Here is a 26,213-nt window from a genome sequence, read left to right on the forward strand (position 1 = left end):
ATAAATACTTACCTTATAGCAACACTAGTTCTTAGAGACATTTTAAGTGTTCTGTATTCCACTCCTGGGTGTGCATCTACCACCTGGCACAAGAACATCTCTGCTATGAATACCAGTGCTGTGGATATCATGCTTTCGCCCTATATGACCAAAGATGTTAAGGGCTGCCCCTGTGATTTCATTCACTAGAACTGAACCCATGTTGTGTGGGACTTATAGCTGTGGGGAAGGAAGCTTGGCTATGAAATACACAGGAACATAACCATTAAGAAACATATAGTTCCCAGGGAAGCAATCTTTCTTCTTTGAGGAACTCCTCATATATATCCCAACGCCAGTAACTTGTAAAACAGCTTATATTATGAAGATGGCTACTATCAAAACCTTTGCTAATATAACTGCTGATCCTTTAGCAACTGCAGTGCAGACACAGCTGTTCTGCAAGAGCTCTGAATCAGCCTTTGAGAATAAAAGCAGAGACGTATTAGTTACCTGTCACAAGCTGAAAGGACTATTCAGCCATTTCTACAGTAGAGCACTAAACCTTTGTAGGGAACAGAAGCACCTCCAAGAACTAAAAACTTAACCACACATAACTATGAAAATGAGTCTATGTTAACAGACACAGGATACACCCAGAAGTGGAATACACAGAAATTTAAGAATTCAGAAAACACGGAAAACCAGAATCTCATTGGTATTTCAAATTTATTTTTGTGTGTGTGATTATACTTATAACAACAAAACAGCAACAACAAAAAAGAGGTCCATTGTTTCCAAAATTTCTTCATGGATTTCAACTTGTTTCTACTGCAACTGAACTGAAATCCTATACAGTAACTTACCTGGTACACGAGAAATCATCTGGCATAAATCAACATTTAGTGCAGCAGCTCTCTGTAAGAGATAACCCCAGGAATGCATCTGGACTTCATAGCCTAACAAAATATCTGGGTCATATCTAGAAAGGGGGGAGAAAAGGAAAAGGAGAATTATATTATTTAAAAAAATTCTTTCCATGAACAGTACAAACAGGGTTTCATTCTAATCGCGTTGAGTTTAAAAAAGCAGCAGTTGCAATGGGTTTCTACGAAAGCAGCATCTGGACTAGGAGACAGTATTTAAAGCAGACAATATTTTCTGATCTTCTATAACATTGAAATGAAAAAAAAAAGATTAGACGGAATATTTTCATTGGGAGGGTTTTTTAAACATACTTCTGTTATTTCAGTCTTTGCAAATAAAACCCCAAATCTAGGTCTAATTAGGTTTTATCAATGGAATCAGGCTGTATCCAGCATAAACTGAACCCTAGTTACTGGCACAAGACTGATATGCAATGAAATGTAGTCCTGCCCTCAAATTCTGTTGTACCATTTTCCTTTATAAAATAGAATAGAATTTTCTACTAGTCTACTTGGACTGTTTTGCAAATAACAGTGTGTTGCACATACTGCAGCATAGCTTATAATAATCAGAGGACACTTCTGGTCCTAAATGGTGACTCTTTATTACGAAAGTTACAAGAGCTGTCAAAACTGAAACATGGAAAAAACCTAACCTTATCTACCAGTTCTATTTAAATATACTTCCTTTTAAAATAACCTTCTTTCTAGAAGATACACAACAAAATTCTAATTCTATGCAGTACCTCATGCCAGCTCACTTGCTGAAGAGCCTAAAAACCATTTTCTTGGGCTGGGAAGAAAGACTGGCCAAAGTAACATCATATAGCTATTACTTTTATAGCAAAAACTGTAAAGCAAGCTTCACTGAGTAGCATAGCTGCACCTTTCAATGCAGTTCAGCCAAGAGGTTTGGAGTTCCAGCAGGCAGCATTCAACACCAATGAATGACAAAAGGGTAGCTGTCAGGAGGTAGAGGACTGGACAATACACCAAGATCCCCCTATAACAGTCTCTGCCCAACGCCACAATAGGATGCAGGCCTGTAGACCTCAGTTTATGGAAGAAGTAGGCAGAGGCCTTGGCTTATGAACACAAGCTCTATACTTTTTGCATCTTTTAAAGGTATCAAAAAATGCCAACAATTTCTGACTTCTGGATATAGGAGAATACTCCTTCTTGAATCCTAAGTTAATGTTGTATCACTGACATTACAAATGAAACTTCAGACTATTGTGAAAGTATCTTCCTTTCTTACATGTCCCAACCAAAGGCAGATGACAACTCACTTGGAAGTAACTAACTAGTCTGAGAATAGCTCCAGAAAAGAGCCTCTCCACACTTCCGCAATGGACACTAAATATTTGTTAAAAATCAAGGAAAAACTATTTGAATCTTTTTAATCTACATGGCTTTATCGCATGGCTGGGCTTTTACACCAGCCAGTAAAAGTTGTGAAAATGTCTTTTACCACTCTACCCGTGAAGGAACAATTTTTATACAATTTCTGGCTAAAGCAGAAGATTCTAAAGTATGTTTTTAATTTTTAGAATTTTAGAGAGAGTAAAAGCATTTGCATTTGGGTGGTATTTTGCTATCTGCTGTTAACGTCAAATGAATGATTCTTTGGTTTCAGAGACAGGAAATGATCATCAGGAGATGCAGTAAATATACTCATCTTGCGAGCCTATTTTACCAGTGTTAGAAACTCAAAGCTACTTGGAACAATTTATGGACAATGAATGAAGGTAGCCCACAGTTCTTTCCAGCAGCAGTGTCAAAAAGAGTTATGACCACTTGCTGCTCCATACAACATACAATAATTGCCAAATGAGGTTCCAAAACTCTGAATAGCATCATCTATGCTTTGAAATAAAACCAAACTATGTGATGGTTTATACTGTTTTAGAATGAATAATAATAAAAAAAAATAATTCCTGCAGTTATCCTGGTCCTAGCATATTGCAAAACAATCTTGATAGTCTAAAATGAAGGAAGTAGCCATTTATGTTCATATTTGAAAACGGGTTTGACATAATTTGAACCAGAAACTACTTGTAGATTTTACGCAGGCCAAGATGTTATGCAGATGCGTTCCATGACAGATGTAAACATGAATGAGAGACTTGTGAAGGACTGCTTATGTGGTACATAAACTAGTATTCAATTCATTTCAGCAGGAATTTGCTTACTCTTTTATGCCTGTTCTAAACAGAAACAAGCATACCTTTTGGAAGCAGCAAGCTGCCCTAACTTATCGGCTGCAACCACCTGTGATGAAGGACAGTTGCTTTGGGTTTTTCCTTGCCCAACTAGTGCATTTTATCCCTCACTTCCTACTTAACCAAATTTCAATGTGCTACTGCATTATTATGGCATATATACCTATTTGTACTGCAACTGAATACATCATTTTATGGATTCTTCAGTCCATCTTACCTTTCTCTTTTAAGCTACTAATGGAAAAAACAACCTCTGTAAACCACCTGCATGTAATCTTCAAGAATTTTTGCTCTAGTATTCTTCAGATGGGAAGATGTTTTATAGGACAAGACATAAAACCTCTTTAGTTTATGATGGTTTTGGATACATCCATTTTTGTATACAAATAAATTTTATCTAACAAATATTACACATTTTAACAAATTTATGTACATTTACATGTGGATTGGAAAGTTTATCACTCAAAAGACTTAAAAAACCAAAATGAGCATGCTAGTGTTGAACTCAGTCTTGCGTATAGGCCATTAGAGATTGCCTATAATAGCACATTATCGAGTCACAGGGTAATGTGCACTTTACAGTGTATTACTTAGCTTTGCTCTTCCTTCCCAACTAGACACTGCATATGCATTAAGACAAACTATTCCTAATGTTTTACACACCTCTTGCAGAATGAGATCTTGTTCTTTCCATTTAACATGCATAGTGATGAGTGTAGCTACATAGGCAGTGAAATGTAAGGCTAAGTTTCAGACAACTCCCGTACATAAAAAATGATAAACACACTGCATATAAGCAACTGAGTTGTTCAGATACTGCAGTAAGTTACATATGTATTTTGTATGTCTAGCTGTTTGCATTCACAATGTGTATGCATAAAGGAACATAACTAGTAATACAAATTTATGAATGCTTAGATATTTCCTTAACTTTACAACCAAAATAATTTTTGCTGACATGTATCTCTGAAATATCTTTGAAGGAAAAAAACAAAGTAGGATTAAATTCAAATAGAACTCCCTTCTCCTGAGCAACACTTGAGACTTCAAACTCCTCCACTACAGTATGCATAAGGTCTACCTTATGCAACAAGTTTATCAGACCTATCAGATTTCTTGCACCTAACATGAGGTGCTGCTGTTGTTTGCTTCTTATTTCCCTGCTGATCAACTCTTGTCTCAATTTATGTAGCAGAAGTGTCCTTTCCTGCAACCCAATCCTATATACCAGCTGTGTCATTTGTTGAGACCTCCTGTGTTATTCTTTTTTCTATTAGAGATGCCTAGCGCTAAAATATTAAAAAGAACAGGTGAACTCAAGGTTTAGCTGATGTGAGCTCAGCTGAAGTTGAGTCTGTCTCTTCCTCTTTCTCTCCCGTTTCCATGTGGTACCACAAAGATGATATGTTATAAGCTAAGGAGAGGACAAGTTTTATATTTTTCATCCTCCTTTCCCACAATTTTTGCATATACTATCCAGTTGGTCCTCATCATCAGTTTAAGCTGATTTATTAAAAGAAATTGTAATGAGACCAGCTTTTACACCTACAAGAAACTAAGAAGTTGTAATACTGATATTTGAAAGCTGCTGGCTATGACTAACACAGCAGGAGTAAGAGGTGTGCTTGCCAACATAGTGCTCTTTTGTTAAAAGGATGGGCACTGATATTGCTTTGCATGCTCTTGCCAGTCTCTCTGTGAAGACGAAAAGCAGCATTTATACTGGCAGGATTTAAAGACGACAGCATTAGCATTCAACTCATACATGCTGCAAAAAGAAATGTGATTATATTCCTTTCTAGTAAAGTCGTATGTGCTGTTATGCCATCTCTTCCTTTCTCATTTGATAAATTTCATGAATGAACAGTAAAGCTCCCAGCTATGCCTTCCCTTCTATTATGTGTCTGGTTTTCCTGACTGCTCTTTTCTTCCCGCTAAAATTAAGAGAAAAAGGGGAGAAAAAATTAGGCCAGATCGATGATACAGACAGAAGCAGTAACTGTGCATGCCAGCAGAATACTTGGTGACTCAAATGAAAACATTTTCCAGTTTGCTCTGGACAATGAAAATCCATAAAGTTGATACAGCATGTTAAGTAAAGATTTCTACAGGAAAACACCACAGAGGACAATACCAACCTGGGAAAAGAAGGCTAGATTAACGTGTCTCTATTTGAAAAACAAAATGTTGCTAGAGCATTTACAGAACAACAAATATAATGCATTGTGATTAGCATCATACTTTACAAGAAAAACATTCTATGTTTAAATGTCATGTATACACAATCAATTAATTTGCAAATGTTTTATGCCCAAAATCGTTATGAAAAAAAAAAAATCTTACAGATTTATACTTTTTTTTTTGCTTTTATCAGAAATGACTTCCATAGAGGTGAAGAGCCATGGGTGGCTGGTGAGTCTCAAGCAGCAGTGAATCTACTACTTTTTATCAAGCCTGTCCTTCCACATCCTCTGTGTACCACAGAGATGGGGATTGTGCATTCCCACATGAGTTCCCCAAAACTTTGCTTCTCTCCTTCCTGCAGGACCAGCCCTTTTCTGCTATCTGGTAGTATCTGCACTTACAGAACTGTGGCACAATTTGCCTTAAAAGCGTAGGAGAGGCCCAGATGTGTAATTTCTCTTTTGTGGGAATCCACTGCTCCATCAGGCTTGGATACCTCTAGTTTTCCTGTGTTTTTTAAATCTCCAAGAAAAACATTCTTGTAGCATTCCCTTCCTCCTCCTGCTCCAACAATCAGCTTTCCTGCTGATGTGTACTGACTGCTTTACAGAGCTATGTGAACATGTTTACTCTTTTTTCTGCTTTTAGGTTCAGACATAGAGGTTGTTCTGCTTTGCTTTTTCAAGTAGATAGATTCTTCCAATTTTTCTCCCAACTCCTTGCAGCTGACACCTTATGATCAAAAGAGAGTCTATTCAAGAAGGCTGTTCAGGCAGCATGACAGAATCCTTTAGGACAGCAATAGAAGTACAGGCTCCATTTCAAGAACAACAACAAAAAAATAATTTCCCCTACGACAACTCCAAAGAGCTTACAACTTGGCTCTCTGTGCTCGCAGATCACCCACATTGGCTGCAGAAGATGGGAGGGAGGTTGTTTCTCTGCTGCTTTATGCCAGTTTTGAGCTGAAGTCCTTACCAAAGAAGAGAAAATTGGACCTATGTAGGCAAAGCTTCCTCTCAAACTCCAAGACAGTTGTCATGGTACCAAGAACCACTTTCATTATGCTTTTCTTTGTTGCAAATCCATGTTGTTTACTCTTCCCTGTCTTCTCCAAACTCACCTCTGTAGCTCTTTCTTTCAAAATGTTTCCTGTCTCTCAACCTTCAAGCAGTTCAGTATTTCAAGACTTTCTAGAATGAAAGAGAATTCTCAAATTGCATTTACAATGATGTATTTTCTTTTAGCTGTCTCTAAACAGACACTTCTAAGTGCTCCCGTTTCACATCTGAATCACTCACAGTAACAACCTCCTAGAAATAAAGGTGCTTTTCCCCTTCAGTATGTGGACAAATCTGCTAGTTTTCAGCATAGATGAAATCACCGATCACAGTTCCAGAGAAACAACCAGGTCTTCTGGCCTGCAGACCTCAAGATGACTTTCACTTGCCAGCTGCCCCAAGTTAATCAGAGACATCTACTAATTTCACACAACATTTTACCTGGTATTTACAGATGTCTAGGTGGAAACATATGTTAATCTTATTGTGGTTACTCAGACAAAGCACATGCTGAACAACTTCACAGTGAAGGCATAACTTCAGGTCATCAAGTACAGTCAACTTTCTGCAGTAATACTCATCTATATAACAGAGTAACTTTAGCTCTGCTATAAAAGGTTAGATTTGAAAACATTCTTCAGTGAGAAAAGGCTAATGGTGCAGCCCAAGAATAAAACAGCAGCAAGCACTGAAACCACACTAATTTATCACTCTGCTTCAGCATTTGTGTCTCTCAGTATTAACCAGCATATTGTAAAGACTGTTTGCATAGTTACTAGTTTGAATAGTCATTTGTTCACAGGCAAAATGCCTGCAGATTTCTGATGAAAAAAAGAGACTGATGAGGCAAGAGTATTGCAGAAGTGGTACTTTCCCAGAACTCAACATTGCCTCATTTTTGTGCTGGGAACAGTAGCCAAGAATTCTCTACTGTGGTCTTCTAGAATTTACACTTATTGACAAGAAGTGACAGAATCAACCACTTCTTATTTTCAATAACTAGAATACAATGAAAACAAAGGGCCTAAAGAGAGAAGTAGAAGGCTGGAACTTGAAACAAGTGGGAACATTCCACAATTTCATAAAGAGGAAAATAAAAGCAAGAATTAGGCCAACAGTAGTTGGCCTAAAAGAATGACTAGAAATGGGATAAAGAATTCTTTAATTGGAACTGCATAAGACAACTCCTCCTACAGCTGAAGTACCGTCTGTTCAGTATACCAACAAGCTGATAAAGTCTGTTCTTGGTATCGACAGTCAAGATTGAATAGATATTCTGTCATTTGTTGTGCCAGGAATCTGGAATTTCAACCTTCCACCCCTCCTTCTGACAGGCAAAGAGGCCAAGCACACGGAGCAAAAGCAAGCTAGAGTCATGCTGGTCACAAGAACCTATTGTCCTCTAGCTTGATGCAAACACTAATATAAAAGATACTGATGCTGTCCTTTGCTGATTAACTAAGGTGATTTTGAGTTTTGCTCCATGAACTGCAAGTGCTAATGCTACTTAAACATGGCCTTATTTTTTTGTCTAACCTATCAGACCTACTATTAAGTATCTACCAGAACAACTAGAGAACCTAGCACATGCTGGAAAAAATAACACTAAAAACAGCAAGAGAAGATTGATTGAAAAATAGTTCCTGATGCCAAGAGTTTTCATTAAAGCTGCTTGTTTATTCACTTCCCATTGAGAGAGATTTTTGCAGTCCCCTACTTTTAAACCAAGTAATTTTGCCATGCTACTCTGGGCCTACACACCTGTTTTGTGCTTAAGATATTTACTCTAACAAAAGTTCTTATTCTCTTTTGCCTAAGCTACAGAAAATAAAGGGGCAAAAGAGTATCAACATGTAGATGAGGTCCAAGTTTTAAAAACATATTTGTTGAGAGTTCAGTAGAAGCCTGATTCCTTAGGTGGCATTGCACAGAGGGGGGAAGGAAGCAGACTAAGATGATGACAGCAGTGTGCCTCTCCCTTAATAGATCAAATGTTTTTTTCTTCCAGGAATACAAGTTAACTCAGTCTTTGAAGATAAAGTTGTTCAAAAAGGCATGCTAGCACAGTGTTGAAAGAGAAGATCTCTTAAGAAGAGATTTCTCAGTCAGCAACCTGGTGATTGGTACATTCCATCTTGAAGTACTACAGAAACTGCACGCTTTTTTTCATTCTGTAATGCCTTCAATATGTAGAGATGCAGACTTCTTCTGTTCTTCAGCAATAAAACATATATTCTGACTGCTGAGTTGTCTCTCTTGTACTCTTTATGTACTGTCGCTCTTTTAACTTTCACAGCACTGGTGGAGAATTCTTCATTCATTGGTTGCTTCTCATTCTCAGTATTTTTTCCACAGCTTGATGGAGCAATAGGTTTCCAGGAAAGAGAAAAATAAAATTCTTTTCCTTACCTGAATTTTGTCTTTTCTGAACAAGGATCTGCTGCTCTGTCAGGACCCACCCTGTGTTGGTTGCATTCAGCAACTCTTTTTGTATTCTGGCTTCATGAGGTTGGTCAATGTCTTTCTCATCAGAGGTTTTCTGGTTGGAGAGAGAAAGAATTGCAAATGTACTCTGCCTAGTACACATTTTTTTCTTGTGCCTCTTTCTGCAGAGTGCCTCTTAGTTTAAATCTGTTTATTTTTCCTTGCAATTTCACAGCTTTGCACCTCTGACAGTAGAGTGTGGAGAGACATCTGTGGTTCCACCTACTTACCAGCTGAGAAAACTACCAAGAAGGCTTCCCAGCCTCAGTGGAGATAAGGAAAAATAGCAGTTTTCCAAGCCTGACGGAGCAGGGGATTCCCATTCAGAGAAGATGGAACTAATGAAGGAAACTGATTTTTTTCAACTACGGGTTATTTCAATCTGTTCATAGTAGCTTCAGTATCCTGTAGGTTTTATTTTGTCTTGTCTGAGAGTCCCTAGAAAAATTCTTCCCATCTGAGGAGTTTTCTACACCTCTCAGCACCGTTACTATCTACTATTCTGAGAGTTTCAGAGAGAGGCGTGTAATGAATTCCAGGATTAACAGGAAAGGTTGCATGTTACAGATGACTACTTATATGTCTCATTAGTTTCAAGACTAACTCAGCTGCTTAAGAGGATCTGAATGTTCTTGCTGTTAGAGAAAAAGAAAAGTAAAAAGTATTTTTATTTGAAAGACCACCATGCTTGTCCACTCTAGAAATAAGCCTTTGAGGGAAATAACAACAAAAAAATCAGTATTTGATAAACCGGCAAATGTTGAAGGAACTAATCTGCTGTAGCAAGCCTGAAAAATAAAAGCAGAACGTACAGATATGCTACCTTTTTACAATTTTCATTACTTCCTGGAAAAGAGTTCTTTCGTCAGTAGCGTAAGTGACTTCAAGTCCTGTAACTCCAGATCTTGTGAGCAAGGGGGCTTGGTCTCTGCTCCCTAGAAAATAAAGTAAAAAAAAAAATCATTACAATTTAGAAGGAATTCCATGACTTCAGTCAACAATATTGCTTTAGAATCAAACATACATTTCAGAAGAAGTATGCAATCCAACCTATTTTTAACACTAATTATTGCCACAATTAATTCCATGGATTTATTTTGTTCCTCTTGGGTGGAAAAGTTCATTCGTTTTACTTTGTAACACAAACTCTACCACAGTGGTAATCTTGCACAAAATCTCAGATATAAATAAATTTGATTCAAGAGAAATTTTACCATATAACATGTACAAGAGTCTAGCTATTAAGAAATTATTTTTTAATATTAAAGGAGCACATGACAGCTCAAACAGTGTTTTCATGCAAAATCTTTATTTTAATTGCTGGTTTAAAGCAGTGCTTTCCAAAATGTTTTGAAGAATGAAAATGCTACATAACATAGTACAGTTCTTTTTATCAGTACACTTAAAAAACACTGCTAAGTTGCTAATAGAAATGGAAAATCACAAGCAACTGCTTGCATAGTGCACATTAAGGATCTACATTGATAATGTGTGAGTAACAGCTAAACTCATATGCATGCAGGAACTCAGCATTTGCCTTCCCTACAAAAAAATCTGTTTAAAATAAATAACATACACATACCCTGTCTTTTCATTTTGTCTATACAACAGAGAGCAATATATCTGATTAAGGCAACAATCCAGAATTTTTGAAAAGACATTCTAACTGGACACATTCTTAAGATCTCGAGATGTTAAAAAAGTGTGCTTTCAGAAATAGATGTTAAAATGAGCACTGTAACTTACAAAGCAGTATTAATACAAAAAAGGAAAAAAAAAGATGTATATCAGTATCAAGTCACTCAACACAGAATTCAAAAAGTTCTAACCAAGAAAATGCTGACAGCACACATCAGTTAAAGCACGGAATGTCACAGTAACATTTACACACATCATTTTATTGCACTAACAGAAACAGATCAGACCATTATTCAAAACATAATTGGACCTCTTTACAGAGAGCTTTTTCTTGATAATTTATCAGTGGCACACACCTCGGGAGCCATTGTGGCTATACTGTGGAAAATCTCACTTAGTAAGGTAAAGGAGATAATTTTTTTAAAGATAGTAACAAGCATATAATACCAGAATAAACTTCACTGAGAATTGTAAGAACTTAGTTTAATATGATATCATATCTACAATACTTTGAAAAATAAACTGGTAAAAGAAGGAGCTGTTGCCTTAATCCTAAAATTGATTTTTGGTAGGCTTTTGTCCACACTTAAGTTTTAGACAGTATTTTGTGGTTTAATACACATTCACAATGCCAAAGAAACCCTGAAATAAAAAGGACTTTTTGTTGTTGTTGTTTTACTAGCCTAAACCAGTGGTACTCAACCTTTAACAGCTGGAGAGCCACTTCTTTATTAAATGGAGTTGTAGAGCACCATAAAAATAAAGTATCAACAGTGTGACTTTTTTTTTGTTCCATCATGACACTTCAATGTGTGATGCTGCTGCCTCAACATCATCACATATTGATACATCACGACATGACACATCAGCATCCTCTCTCCCAGCAGCATTCTGTCTTCAACCCCGTCTGGCTGCTAGGAAGGAGTGGGGTGGAGGGGTGGAAGGGGCAAAAGGGCGAGTTTTCCCCATTCTGCCCCACAGCTGCTGGGTGGGAGGTGATCTCTACTCTTACCTGTGGGGGGATCCCAGCAGCTCCTTTTCTTTCCCCCTATGGGAGGGGGAACTTCAGCGACTCCCACACTGCTGGTCCATTTGCTCAGTGCTCCCCGCGCTGCCTGATAGAGTGGAGCGCCGATCAGACGCCTACATTGCGAGAGCCGCCTGTAGGGCCATGAAGAGCCACATCCGGCTCTAGAGCCACAGGTTGAGTATCACTGGTCTAAACAAAGCCAAAAAGGTACAATAGAATAAGGGCCCCTGTTTAGATCCTAAAAGGATCAGATAAAACCACAAAAATAACCCTTAAGTAAAATATAAAACATACTGTCTCGCTTTTAACATTTTCTACTTGTAGCTATCCAGCAACTTGAGCAGGAAACTAAAGGCAGGTTTTCCTCTTTATACTTTTAGAACACTGCAGGAGCTTGTCCACAAGCACGCAAACATCAGGATTCTGCACGTGCGTATGTTGTTTGTGGTTTACAGCCCACGCAATAGTTCTTTGGAAGATATAAGCAGGAAAACTCTATGTTTAATATGGCCATCCATCCAACAGTCAACAAGACAAAATTAAATGTGCTAAATAGTAATACAGATTCTCGACTGTATTGCTACTGTTTGATTACTATGAAATAAGTATTTCTGTAAAATATGTTAAGAAAAAAGAAATAGGAACCTTGGCTTGAGAGAGTCCATTCTCCATCAATCACGATAGCACCAGTGATTTCTCTTTTATCAGTATTTGGCAGTGCTGTGTCTGATGAGATGCAATAGAATAAAGCACAGATTGGATCAAACTCCGGGTCTGGTTCCAAATCTCGTCTGGTTCGAGCATGTAACTCCATACTGATGAGAGTAAGGTGTTGGACCTACCAACAAATAAACAAAATAAGTTAGCATGTTTTGGAGCTTTCTTCAAAAATTTTCAGAGATGATCATTAGTGCAACTTAGTGCATTGCAGACATTTCTATGATCATATCACATGAATGGGGTCACACCTGAAAATTAATAGAAGTGATTCATCCCGCATCTCTGGATCTCAGTTTATTGCAAAAAGCATTACCTTACAAAAATGATTCCTCACTTAATATATTTTTATACTCAATTATTAAAGAATTGAGTACTCCCTCTATGAAAAGCAGGAAATGCAAACAAAAAAAATGTTCAAAAATTGTGAATTCCTGCAATGTTTTCTAACAGTTTTGTATATTGAGCTGAATTAAGTTTCCAGATTGATCAAGATTGTCTTTATTCCCATTTCCCTCCCTCGCCCAAGATGTGTAAGCAAGCATGAAGAGCCAGTCACAAGAAGATAAGGAGAACATCTAACTTTCCCTTTACTGGGGAAAGGGAAACTACAGGGAAACTACAGCTTCCTGTAGAATCATTTGCATTATGAAAACACTAATCCCTATATATTGTACAATTTTGACTGTACAATACTGTAGTATTTAGTACTATTTCAAAACTATGTTGTTGTTCTGTTGTCTTGCATAATATAGTTGATAACGTGGACTAATGGGCAAGCTGGAGGGATTACAAGGGAAAAGTTACAAATATCTGAGTATGTAAGCTGTCCTGAGGACAGCCTGATTTCCTCTAGATTTGCATCCTAAATTACTAAAGCCATCATTGAAATGAAATTTTACTATCAAGCCTTATCTCCATTTCCTGCAAAATCAGCAGTTTCCCATGGCTTCTCCTATGTCATCTGCTCTGCAAATAAAACAACTGTCCCCCCATCTCCTCTGTAAACTGATCAATTCCAAGCCACAGAGGTGATGTCTCACGCTGACTGGCCAGTTAGCAGCCAAGCACAGCAGGTTGTGTCCCTTTATCCAGCATTAATTTTTATCTCTCCCCCTAGACCAACCACTGATCTACATGAAATATATAGAGATGCATGTCATGTACATCTCTTTGAGATGTACCATTTTGTTAAGTGTGGTAGAAATTGGTCAAAAAGTTCAGAAGGCAACACATAGAGATATTGGGACAACCTGATCAAATGATGTCAGATGCCTTGTTTCTTAAGGAAACGATTCATTAAAGTTATGGTCAACTAGTTTTTCCAGAAATATTTTTATACAAAACCTACTATTTCTTCCTTCTGATCTTTCCCTTACTTTTAAAGTAAGGTTTACCACCTTCTTAACAGTAATAATGAAATTTAGTTCAATGCTATTAAATAAAGGCACTTGGAGATCAAGTTGAAACTAGTAGAGCAAATATTAAAAGCTGCAGACATCACAGGATGAATAATTTTAATAAACTCAGGAAGAGATCAAGGAGAAAAAAATTTTTTAAATTCTGTGATTACAAAACTGGTCTCATAAAACTATCATTTTATAAAATAATATGTAAGAGTAAGTTACCTCATGTAAAGATTTTGCTTCCTGCAGGTTTTCCACACTGACTTTAAATCCGTAGGTGTTATTTAAAGATGGTCCTTCAATCTGAGAAGTCTCTTTCTTTGGAGCGCCAAGGGCAGCAAATTGATTCTTATTCGGGGTGGCAGGGGTAAAAAGAAAAAAACACAGTATAATATTGAAAAAAACACAGGTTGATAAATTAATATGTAATAACAATTACAAATTTATCAATGAAAATGGATATGTTAAGCTACAGTTTCTAACAAGCCCTCAAGCTTTTGCTATAGCCTCATGTGGTTTTTCAACAGAGAAACGACAGTGCAATCTTTCTGCCTTTCAGGAATAATTTTAATGAACCCTCATAGCAAATCAAGACACATTTTGAAATATTTTAAAAAGAAATAAACAAAAAACCCCAACCCAACACAAAAGTCCCAAACCCAGACATATTGGCTTTCTTAGAAGCCTGGGAACAGAGGAACCAAGCAAAGCTCTATGCTCTCATAAAAACTCTGTTTCAGTCATCACTTTTTGAGGCATTGCATTAACGGTTGTGCACTTAAGCACTCATTGGAACTGAGTAAATAGCAGTACATTGAGAGCAAAGAAAAGACCACTGGGTCATTTTGGTAATGCACCTAGTGCACCGTTGTGTTTCCAACATGGAGAGCAGAAATACCATATAGAGAAAGTATGTGAGCCTAATAATTTTAAGCAAGTCACTCCCTTTCTACTCTAACAATATACCAGTGCCATTCACTGCCTATGTTTTTTTCATAAAATGCTTAGACCATTATCAGAAAAGGAATACACATGCAGACACATAAATTTACATATGTCTGTGTGTCTATACATAAATTTACACCTCAGTGTGCACATATATGTGAGTAAAAGGGAAATCACAATTGAACTTAAAAAGGACCAGGTAAAAGAGCAAAACAACCTCCTTACATTATGTCTCTCTGTTGTTTAATTAGCATCTCACTACCCTAAAGCATAGAACATACTCTCAAGATCCAACTTGACCACTCACCCTTGCAAATTAAATTGATTTATTTTTCCTAACTTTGAGTGTACACCAACTCTGCAGCAATTGCACCCTGCTATTTTATACGTATTTGAACATTTAACAGCAAAAGAGAAAAGCAATACAGAGGGAAGAGAATGGGAACGTGTATGCATGACACAATAAAAGTACAGCTGTACATAAAAAAAATCTTAACTTACCTTCATTTGTGTGGTTAGAAGTACTCTTCGAAGACCATCGGTATTATTTCCCTTCTTGTGGCTCAGTTTCTGGGCTTTTGGTTCTGGAAATGTATATGAGTGCAAAACTGCTTAGCTTCAACCATGTCTAGATATTAAACAACATGCTAGAAAAAACTGAGGTATCCAGTTAACATTATTAACAAATATCATATCTGTATATACACAAACACTATTTTATTCTCTGTCAAATCTGAACCAAACTATTATAATTCCGTATTGATGGACATTTAGGAACCTACTGTACAAAGCCAGTAGGTTACCAAGCCTCACATGATTATCAGCTTGAACACTGCAATGTTATTCACACTCTACATTGACATGAAGTTTGGAAAAATAGAAACAATATAACCAACAAGCCCAAAAGAGGCTATACTTAGAAGTTTTTAACCAGCACTTCAGATTTCAGACACTAGAGTCCATCAGGAAACAAAAGGGTGATCTGCTTACAGACTTTTAAAATAATTCAATAGTTACTTTAACAATAATGCACAGGTCTTTTTTTCTTTCCAAACCTATTCAATATTAAAATATATTTCTGTAGAAGTGTAATTATTTTCTCATTATGTCATAAGAAATATAGTACCACATTCAGATTTTTTTTTTTTATCACTTAAATCACTTAATGGATTTACCTCTGCATAAAGGAGTAAAACCAGGAACTTCAGGTACTCCATCTTGACTTTTTCTCTGCACGATAGGTGTACTATGTAGGCAAGTGGATTCAGAGTTTCCAAGATCTTCATTAACTGGAAATGGTGATGTGTCAAAGGACGTCCTAACATCCTCTGGGGTGGATGGAGAGTTCTGTGCACTTCCAGTAGGTACTACATTATTTCCTTCCACAGAAGACAAAATAATATCCTGACTTTTCCACTCTGTGTCTTCTAAATTGGACTGCTTGAGATCTGGAGACGCTACTTGCTGCCAAGGAGGAAGTACTGGAGAATCTGGTGAACTGTAATTGACATAATAATCTTCCTCCTCTTCCTCCTTATCATGTTCTAGTGTTGAAGTATTAAGTGTCTTGCTTTCAGATGGAGTTTTATTACAGTCTATGGCATTTTTAGTATTTAAATAAGTTCCTATAGTGCTTACAGACTTATCATAGGTTTCCTTGGTTTGTGTTTTTGTAGTTTCTGCTATAGAAGCAGGAAAATTCTTTGTAGGCACAATAGGTCTTTCATCTTCCAGGCTAGATAAGTTTAAATCTTGACCTGCTTTTACTACTTCTGTGGATTTCTCTTCAGACAATACTGCAGAACTGAAATTCTCACCTGTCTTTGCCAGCTTAGCAGGATGATTCTTAGGCAATTTCTTGAAATGCTCATACTCCTCTTTGGCATGAAGCCATATCTGAACCTGCTGTTGGCTTGGAGCACACTTGCATGGCATTATGACTATTTTTTTGTCTTCACTAGTTTTATGGCTATTATTTTCTCTTTTATTAACAGTAGAGTGTCCATAACGAGGAGGAGAGCCTGGTCTAGGACTTTCTGTCATTGCTGAAAATGCAGTCTTCCAGAGTCGTAGACCTTCTAATGAGAAGTCCCCTTCAAACTCAAGCAGGTCATTTGGAAGTCTGGTTTCCACTGTGAGAAGTCGTCCTCCAATCTCCCTGGAAAGAGAATGGTTTGAATTACTGTTTTTCTCTGAACTGCACTGCAGCTAGTCCTGCTAACTAGTTTTCTCACTGTGCAATTCCTATGTGCAGTATCTTTCTTTTGCAGAACAAGCAGACACTTTCTCACATACTACAATGATATGAATCAATAAAAACCCGAAGTGTCATGAACGAAAATGGGTATTTGTACAGGAAGTACAGTAATTTTCAACTTCAAATGTACGTATATCAGATGGGATTTCATGCATGTGTCACATAACAGCATAAAACTGTTTACAGGAATAAACTAAAGTTAATATAATCTCAGGCATATGTACAGATAAATTCATTTAATACAGTACCTTGGCTTTTCTGGAGCATCTGAAGGATTGCTGCAAAAAGGTTCCTGATAAACCGTTTCTGCAAGATCATGATCCAGCAAAGTTGCCATGATTTCTTCACGACTGGGTGGAGACATGAGAGGTTTAAGGATGTGAGCAGTACGAGGTGTAAAACTTCCATTCTTTGATTGTGAGGGAGAACTGGTGGATCTTGGTGAACTATCTGGAGTCGGAGTTAATGCCTCATTGTTTCTTGAAACATATAATTCTAAATCCTCAGAAGCTGCATCTATGAGTTCACCATCAGGAGAAGACAATATGGATGTAAAAGAGGTATTCACTGAATCAAGTGGTTGACAGGGTTCAAAAGTGGTTTCTTTTCTAATGTGGCTTTGAATCCAGTCTGAGCCAGTTGGCTGAGAAAGGTCAAGAAATCTCTCTTTATTTACTGTATTTCTATTCAATTTGAATTTTTCATTTAAACAGACCTCAGTCTCTTGTGTACAAGAGGTATCGATTGAACTAGATCTAGAAGCTGAAGGATGAACATTTTTCCTCCATTGGCTATGGCAGTGGTTCTCATTATTATCCAGTGAGGTTTTCTCAAAAAGCTCAGGGCTCAGGGAACCAGATCGTATCCATTTACTTGTGCTTGAAGAATGCTGCTTTTCTTCCCCAGATTTCTGGTCATTATGACACAGAAAGTCACTTTCTGTTGTTTGTCCAGAACCAAGTTCTTGAACTGCATCACTCAAGAATTTCTGAGGCAGATTTTGATCTGCTGGGATAAACTGGCTTGCAGAATAAAAACTGCAAAATCCAGTTTGTCCTATAGTATTAATATCAAAGTTGTAATTGTGGTCTGGTGACAAACTGTCTTCAAGGGAGTAGCAGCTTTCAAAACCAGGGTCTGAAAAAAAAATGGGGCTGTCGTCAGACACAGAGTGATCAACGCGATTGATGATCTGCTGGCTTAAAGACTCCATTTTGGAAAGTTTTGGTGTTTTTTCTTTAGGTTTTGTATTCCTGGGAGCACGAGATTTTCTTGGTGATGTGACTGACCGTGATCTTTTGATTGCTTTATTTTGTTCAACAGGGCATGGTATAGTCCTGCTCAGCTGTGATTTAGCCGGTAATGGTTCTTGTGCAGCATTTGCGCTCTGAGCTTTCTGTTGTCTCTTCTGGAGCAACTCTTTCAAAACAGCCAGGCCAGACTGTCCTTCACTGAATGCTGATGGAGCCACTATTGCCCTGTTTTTATACTGGGAGATGGGTTTTGCTTGCGTGGTTGTTTCTGATAAAGGCCTTTGTTTTACTGTTTCAGGCTTAAAATGTGACATATCCAAAATAAACCCTCTCTGGTTTTGATCCCAATTTAACTGTTTCACTGGACTCTTCAAAGCTGTTACAAAACAGTTCTTAGGCAACTGAAGCGGCCCAGGGCTTTCTTCACATGACTTAAGAATAGAAGGACACGGATCAGAATGCTTGGATGCCTCGGGTAAACAAAAAATCTGCTGTTGATTGTTGTCTTTACAATGCAAAAAGTTAGTGGCATGTAACTGATCCATCTTTGTTGTATCTGAAGAGTCACGAGTGTCATTTAATTTCCCAGATGGAGGTAAATATCTGTTTTGCAGATTTTTTACCTCTTCTGCTTTTGCTTTAGAGATATGTGCATTCTGCGTTACCTGAGTTGAGAGACTAGATGGATCAGTTATGTTTTGAATGAGAGCAGAATCCTTCATTCTAAATATAGCACTTTGAGTCCTGGGCCTTTGAGAGCTCATTTTTGGTACTTCCCATCCAGATGCCACAGGAGTAGATGCAAAAGATGAATGAGGGTCTTCTCTTGAAGCAGCTAAACACTGTGCATCTACAGGCTTATCAATGTCCATCAATGAATGGAAACAGCCTGATGAATTCCCTTGTGCATCAGATGCTGAAGGAAGCTGTGCTGACGGAAGATATCCTGGTGAACAGCCAGGAAGAGGACTGTCTTTCTGGTTATGAAGTGGCTGCGAGTTGACAGAGTTGTATGAAACCTCAGGCAGATCTGGATGTTTCAACACAAACTTCACTTCTGCAGCAGAGCGAGTATTTCCTTTTTCATCTTTAAATACAACACGCTTTCTTGAGCATGCCTTTTCAGCTGTTTTTTGTCTTTGTTTTGTTCGAGGTTTCTTCTTGCCATCATCTGCTGTTTTATCAGTTTGATTAATCTTTTTCTTTTTCTTGGTAGATACAGTGGGGCTAGCAAATTTCTTTTTACATTTCTTAACCTGAGTTTTTGCTCGACTATTTCTGCCTACACTAGAATTAACAGTCTTGCTGTTGTACATGTTGGGCCCCCTACTAAATAAAGCTTCTCTGTCCAGGTTGGTCAAAATTTCTTCTGCTTTTGGATCAGTGGGAGACCAGCAGCGAGGTGGAGAGGTGTTTACTGGGCTTGTGCTTCTCTCAGAAAGAAAACCTAACTTAGACATAACATCGCTATAGTTATAGTCACAGTCTTCAGCTTCAGCATTGTAGGATGGCGAAGGAGGAGAAAGAATTGTATGAGTCCTTTTTCTGAAAGATAAAGTTCTTTTAATATTTTTACTACCTGTTTTTTGTGGTTTTCCAGCTTTTTTCTTGGTTGACTTATGTTTTGCTTTCCTTTTTTGACTTTTCTTTGGTGTTAGTGGATAAATAGGATATTTGGTTGCAGGAGAGTCAGGAACTTTTGGCCAAAAGTCCTTTAAAGGTGCAAGCTTTTTATATAAGTTCATCTTTTCCTCTGTGAGTACTACTCTTTCCTCACTAGAATCTACTTTCCCTAGTTTAACAAGCATATTTTTTCTCCCTCTAAATCTATTGATGATAATATATTTAATAATAACAGGTGGTAATTTTTTAGAAAGTCTCCTACGCTTTCGAGACTTCTGAGACCCATCCAAACTTTCAACGCTTTCTATCGGTTGAGGTAGATTAATCTTTGAGTTGTGTGCGACAAAGCTTGATTCACTGTCTTCCGTCTCATAATTTACCTTCCGCTTCGTTCGGAGAGTGTATTTATTCCCACACAATCCAAATGCCTGCTCAGTTTCAAGACATCCGTCTGCAAACTGGCAGTCAGTATAATTAGCAGTACTTGTAGGCATTTTGTTTTCAAAAGCCTCAAGAGGAACTTGAACTAAGTCACCAGGTAAAGCACTATCCTTATCAGGAATGTTACTACAGGCATTACTTTGTGTATAGCAGCTTTCCTTCACTGATGCAACATCATTTACACCTGCAGGCTCCTGATGACTGATAAAACTATGTTTCTTTTTATTTAGCTTCAACCTGGACTGTTTGCTGCCTTGCTGTAATTTATATGTCACAGGAGCTAACTTCTGCGGTCGACTGAGACAATTAGAAAGAACAACGCTAGGAAAGAACATATAATGTGCTGCTTGTTGACTGAGGCTTGGCTTTTCTGCCTTATGCTCCTGAAATTCTTCATACCTAATTTTTAGCTTATTAAGGCCACCTTCATCAGTGTTATTTTCAAGTGAATGTACCACAGTTCGACTGCCTCCTGAACAAGACATCAATTCACAATTTTCTGTAACAGCTGCTGGAAAAAAACTATTTATACTTGCACTGTTGGATTTTTCATTTACTTCAGAGGCCATTTTACCTTTGGAGTGGCTGGAGTGGCTCAAATCAGAAAAGTTAAATAAGTTTTTATTCAACATGCTGTCACCAATGTGCCGGCCCACATGCATGAAAGAGACATCCTTTTCAGCCTTTCTAATGCTAGTATACTTCCTACTAGGTATCTGCCTGCTGACTGATGAAATATCATCTTCATACTCAAAAATATTATTTTCACATGAAGGAACTGGAAGAGTATCTTTCTTGTTACTGTCTTTGTGAGCGTTTTCTGCATGAGTACTATTGCTGAATGGAGTTGGGTACTTTGCTGAGTAAGTGCTTTCTTTTGTAAGAGAATGGACTGAAAGTTCAGGTCTTGTTTCCGTGTTTGGTTGTGAGAGGTCTTCTACTAAATCTTCATTGTTCAAAACATGGTTAGAAAGGGCACTTGTGTGTTTACACTGAAAAGTAATTTTAGCAGAAGACGGGGGTTCTAGCGTAGCAGCATCTTTGTGAAAGATTGAGGTCTTTACAGACATTTTGCTTGTTGCAATGACGGAGGAGTGAGTTCGAGAACTTTCATTATTCAAAGGATTGTCTGAAATGGAAGACAAGCAATTTTACTCTAGTTTTCCCCTAAAAAATAAATAACCTAAGGCATTAACCATTTTAATGACACTTTCATGAAAGCCCTCCCATCCAAAGAAGAAACAAAACTCTTCTAAATCACATTGCATTTATGATCATGACAACTACAGACCCTGAGTACGTGAGTTGTGTTATAAAATCACATTGTCAGCGCATTTGTCTGTCAGCCATTATTCCTAAATGGTAGACTTGCATATAACTGCCAAAGACTTCATGCTGGTTTTCTGAAAGAAGGCTTCTAAAATCACTTTCAGATAACTAAGTACAAACAGATTGACTTCTACCAAATCCTGTATCCTGCTTTGTCCCTCAGAAGTATGCATACTCATTGGCTCTGAAAAATAGAGAACTTATTTAGATAACTTTCCCTGTATAGAAAAGTCGTTGCACAGGAAGCTGAAGTATTACCTTAGAACATGGCAAGGGTTTTGTATTAACTGCTCTCTGAGCTAAGCATAGGTAGTTTGCTGCACTTGTATAAAGCAGAACAATCCATTGGTCAGATGTTTATGCAAGGAACTCGCATCATGGAGTTAGATCATGAATTCATACCCATACATTAACAGATCTGCAGCCAGCATGAGCTGTGGTAACTGTTCTGGGCAGAATCATCACATGATATCTGTGAAGATTTCTCTCTCTTTCACCAATACTTTCAACCACATTTACTGCAGGAAAAGTGCAGACAGGCAGGTGGCAAGTAACAAATTAACAATTGGCTTGCAGCAACTGTGTGCTTGCTCATAATTGCAGTGAACACCCAGAAATTTGCAGTTCATTCCTCTGCAAAGAGGTAGTTACCACAGAGCTCCTGGCACACAGCAATTTGTTCACGTGTTCACATGAACACGTATCTTTGGCTGAAATGTTGAAGGGGGATAGGAGTTATGAAACATGCTGTATGACCTGCAAACATGTGCTGCACACTGTTGGACTAGATGGGGGAATCCTTTGGGCCTTTACTGTAAGTCTCAACCCACTTGGCGATTATCTTAGATTCATGCTGCCTTCTGCTTAGCAATTTACTTGTTGCCGGGTGAGAAAAATAAAAGGAAGTTTCAATCTGTTTCTAATAACGTTATCTAATGCGTACACAGAGTCCCTGAGCTGTGAAACAGCTGGGAGATGCTGACTATGGTTCTTTGAGGGAAGGAGTCCACACAAAGAATGAGGATGTTTAACTGAAAACCAAGAAAATGCGAGTTTAGTGGAGTGTTAATGAACACTTAGAAGATACCCGACCGTTCAGACAAAAAACTGCAAAAATACTTATCAGTCAGATGTTATGGACACAGACTCATATGCAGACAAACATTTTCTAATTTAGAGGAACTGGACTGAGATCTGTTTTCAATTTACTGTATCTACAGAGAAGCTGATATAAAAGTTCACAGTAACAAACTCATTGTGAGCTGACATTCTTCTCTATGTGGTATTTCATTCACTTTAAATACTCTAAAATTTAAACAATAATTTAAATACAGTCTCATCACTTTTTACATTAAATTACTGCAAGTAAGAAAATTGTGTATTTTGCAAATCCAGATCATACTGGTAGTACACCAAGTCACATATTAACCCTATCATTTTACCTGTAAGAGCAAAGGATAAAGCAAACTATAAGCAGTGAACACAAAAGAATAGATGTGCCTGCCTATGAAATGAGATCATATAGCTGAATTTCTCTAATGAAGAACTGCTAATATATATCATTTCATATATTGCTAATATGTATTTTTGTCATACGGTTTTGAGAGATGAGCTAACACAAATTTTTGTAAAGGATTATACTCATGCCCTGAAGAGCAAATGTAATAATAGCAAATTATGAACATGCATGAGCACAAATAAGATTTTACATTAACTAGTTTGTACCATGGATTAAGAAAAAAGCTTTTGTTCAAAGTGATGTTAACCACAAACTTTAAAGGCAATGAAGTATGACTAACACAACATTTTTAAACAAAGAAGAACAACTACTGTTGATTAGACCAAAAAGAACAGTGAACCTAACACCAAAAAAACCTTGGATACAGACATGTGTTGTTTCCCTAGGAGATCCATACGTTTTGCATTGGTTTGCTCAACAGAATTTTTATACTGTGAAAACATGTAGATTGTCTAATGAAACAAATAATGGTATTTATATATCTCCCTAACTTAAAAGTGTGCATTCTATTAAATAAGGTTATTTGATCTAAGACAGCAGGTCATAAAGAGATGGCGAGAGATACCTCTATAGATTAATTTTTTATAGATTTTGAAAGACATTTTCTCCTGCAGCAGCTTTGCCACTGCATAGTTTTAACTCATGCAATCCCAAAACCATGAACATCCAATCTGCCGAAGGAAATGCAGACTCAAACAAAGGCTTGCTGTATTTTAGCATGTGTGGCAAATACTTGCAAAGTAAAGAATCGTCTAAATTTATACAATAGCATATTTACTATTTATAGTGAAATCTAGCAGGATAAATGATCCTACATCATATTTGCATAAGAAATTGTAACAGAAAAATACCAGTGCAACAAGGTAACTATCTTTTCCATAAAACTAATTAAACAGTGCTCTTTTTGGATCATTAAGACAATAGGAAATGCAGGTCCTGATAATTTGCATTGAGAGCATCAAGACAAAAATATTGTTGGCTTGAAAGGAAGATGTTAAAAGCTTGCTTCTACAATCCATCGAGATAATTTCCTTCCAATTGAAACAGGAACTGAAGACAGTTAGTGCTTTTGAGAATTAGCAAATTGATCCGAAAACAAACTACAACCCAAGTTAATAATTCAGCTTCCAAAGATGTTTTTCTATTTACTTACCACCATTTTCATCTGCAGTTCCATCTAACTGAGGTATAGAGAGATTAGATAGGAGCATATTGTTGCTGCTCCACTCCATTTCTTCCTCTGAAGACGAATCCTCCTCTGTTGAACTTCGATGCATACTTTTGCCAACGGACCTAGAGAAAATGAAATAACTAATTAATGCATAATATTTGTCCTATAGAACACCAGTAGCCTCAGGGAACCTCAGAATCAAAGCAATGTGGTGCTATATGGCTGCATAATTCTGGGGAGCAAAAGGAAACAAAGAAGTTGTTGCATTTCTCACTAAGAACCTCAAAATACTGTTCAGTATTACTATTTAAGAGGCAAAAATGATAGCCAATCATTTAAAAAAACTAGAGACAAAACCAGCAGGATTCACTAGCTTAAAAAGTTAGAGAGAAAGAATTTGATACTTGTTTTTTTTAATTCTACTGAAATTTAATTTCATTGGTTGAAAGTGATTGAAATTTGACAACTAAACCAACTATGCAAAATTACTTCAGTTTAGCTTCTAGCAAATAGATGTCTACTTTTTTACAATTCCCTCTCCTAGGAGCTTAACTAAAGCACAACCACCAAAACAGTGTTTGCTTACATCTCTCCTTGAACATTCCAAAGTCACAAAGATGATTAAGAGAGTGGAGCATCTCCCTTATGACTAAGGCTGAGGGAGCTGGGGCTCTTTAGCTTGGAGGAGACTGAGGTGATCTCATTAATGTTTACAAATATGTAAAGGGTGGGTGTCAGGAGGATGGAGTCAGGCTCTTCACAGTGATGTCCAAGGACAGGACAAGGGGTAATGGGTACAAGCTGGAAAGTAAGAGGTTCCAAAGAAATACAAGAAAGGATTTCTTCCCTGTGAGGGTGACAGAGCACTGGAATGGGCTGTCCAGATTTGTTGAGTCTCCTTCTCTGGGGACATTCAGAACCCACCTGGATGAGTTCCTGTGTGACCTATTCTAGGTGGTCCTGCCCTGGCAGGGGGGTTGGACTAGATGGTCTTTCAAGTTCCCTTCCAGCCCTTGAGATTCTGTGATTCCTAATACTTAAGCCACTTTTCCTAAGTTATCTGCTGTTTTTAGAGTCATAAAACTGCTGGTGGGAAAAAAAAAATTACAAAGAAAAGCTTCTATGAATACTTCATAGTTTTAAGGTGACATATCTTTGTGTGGGGGGAAAAAAAAGGAAAAAAGAAACTCCAGAAAAAATATACATAAAAATCCCAAAGCCAAATCCTACAATAGATTACAACTCTAGAAGCACCTTAAAAGAAAGTGTGATATGAACACCATTATTCATAGAAATAAGCTATTATGTGGCTACAAAAGAGAAATCCAGATAAATATAAAGAAACTGAGGTGGGGTTTTTTTTGTTGTTCTTCATTTTTAAGATAATCTATCCTAGTAGCTTGATATAGCAAGTCATTATTGCGTAGTTCCTTAAAAAATATAAAGACAATGATTTTGACTTTACAGGAAAGAAAATCTGAAATAACCTAAATGCAGTCTACAGTTTAAGAACTCTTTATCTTTAGGTGGAGTTGGACCAGTGCATGAATAATATGTATTGTAACACCACAGACATCTGAATCTGCTCAGCAATGAGTCAACTTAGCTCAAGCCATGTTTATTAGTCCAGGAACTACAGGCTCAAATATGGCTATAAAAATTCCAGAGTAACTCAAGTCTAGAAGCAGCATGACTTGGAATAAGAGATCTAACTAACAAGCACAGGTGGGTACAAAGTGGCCACGACCCTAGTGAGCTTAGTTCTCCCTTTTCGATGTTCCTAAAACATGGCAAAGTAAAGTGCAAAGGCATTTAGGTCTGTATGCAAATGCATACCCAATTGAGGGGAGTAATAAACACTTTTCAGAGTTGTGCTGCTACTCTGAGGGATTTTGATAGGCTGGGGAGTGAGCTAACAGGAACCTCATGGACTATATGAAAGACAAATCCCAGAGTCCTGCAAATGGGATGAAGTATTCCCATGCACTGCTACAGGCAGGGAGAGAGCTGGCTAGGAAGCAGCTTTGT

The 26,213-nt window shown here is 37.5% G+C and overlaps 1 protein-coding gene across 1 annotated transcript in view; it reads right to left on the reverse strand.

Annotated features, from left to right (window-relative positions):
• REV3L (REV3 like, DNA directed polymerase zeta catalytic subunit) overlaps window positions 1–26,213 on the reverse strand; it is a 117,072-nt gene that overhangs the window by 21,763 nt on the left and 69,096 nt on the right. The window contains exons 12-19 of the mRNA XM_061990510.1: window positions 24,168–24,307; window positions 17,098–21,295; window positions 15,768–16,750; window positions 15,094–15,176; window positions 13,870–13,995; window positions 12,170–12,362; window positions 9,680–9,791; window positions 846–961 (exon numbers count right to left, since the gene is read on the reverse strand). Of these exons, the coding sequence (XP_061846494.1) occupies window positions 846–961; window positions 9,680–9,791; window positions 12,170–12,362; window positions 13,870–13,995; window positions 15,094–15,176; window positions 15,768–16,750; window positions 17,098–21,295; window positions 24,168–24,307 (5,951 nt within the window). The remainder of the gene's footprint in view (window positions 1–845; window positions 962–9,679; window positions 9,792–12,169; window positions 12,363–13,869; window positions 13,996–15,093; window positions 15,177–15,767; window positions 16,751–17,097; window positions 21,296–24,167; window positions 24,308–26,213) is intronic.

Source organism: Colius striatus, chromosome 2, assembly GCF_028858725.1.
Source record: "Colius striatus isolate bColStr4 chromosome 2, bColStr4.1.hap1, whole genome shotgun sequence".
NCBI classification, from domain to species: Eukaryota; Metazoa; Chordata; class Aves; order Coliiformes; family Coliidae; genus Colius; species Colius striatus.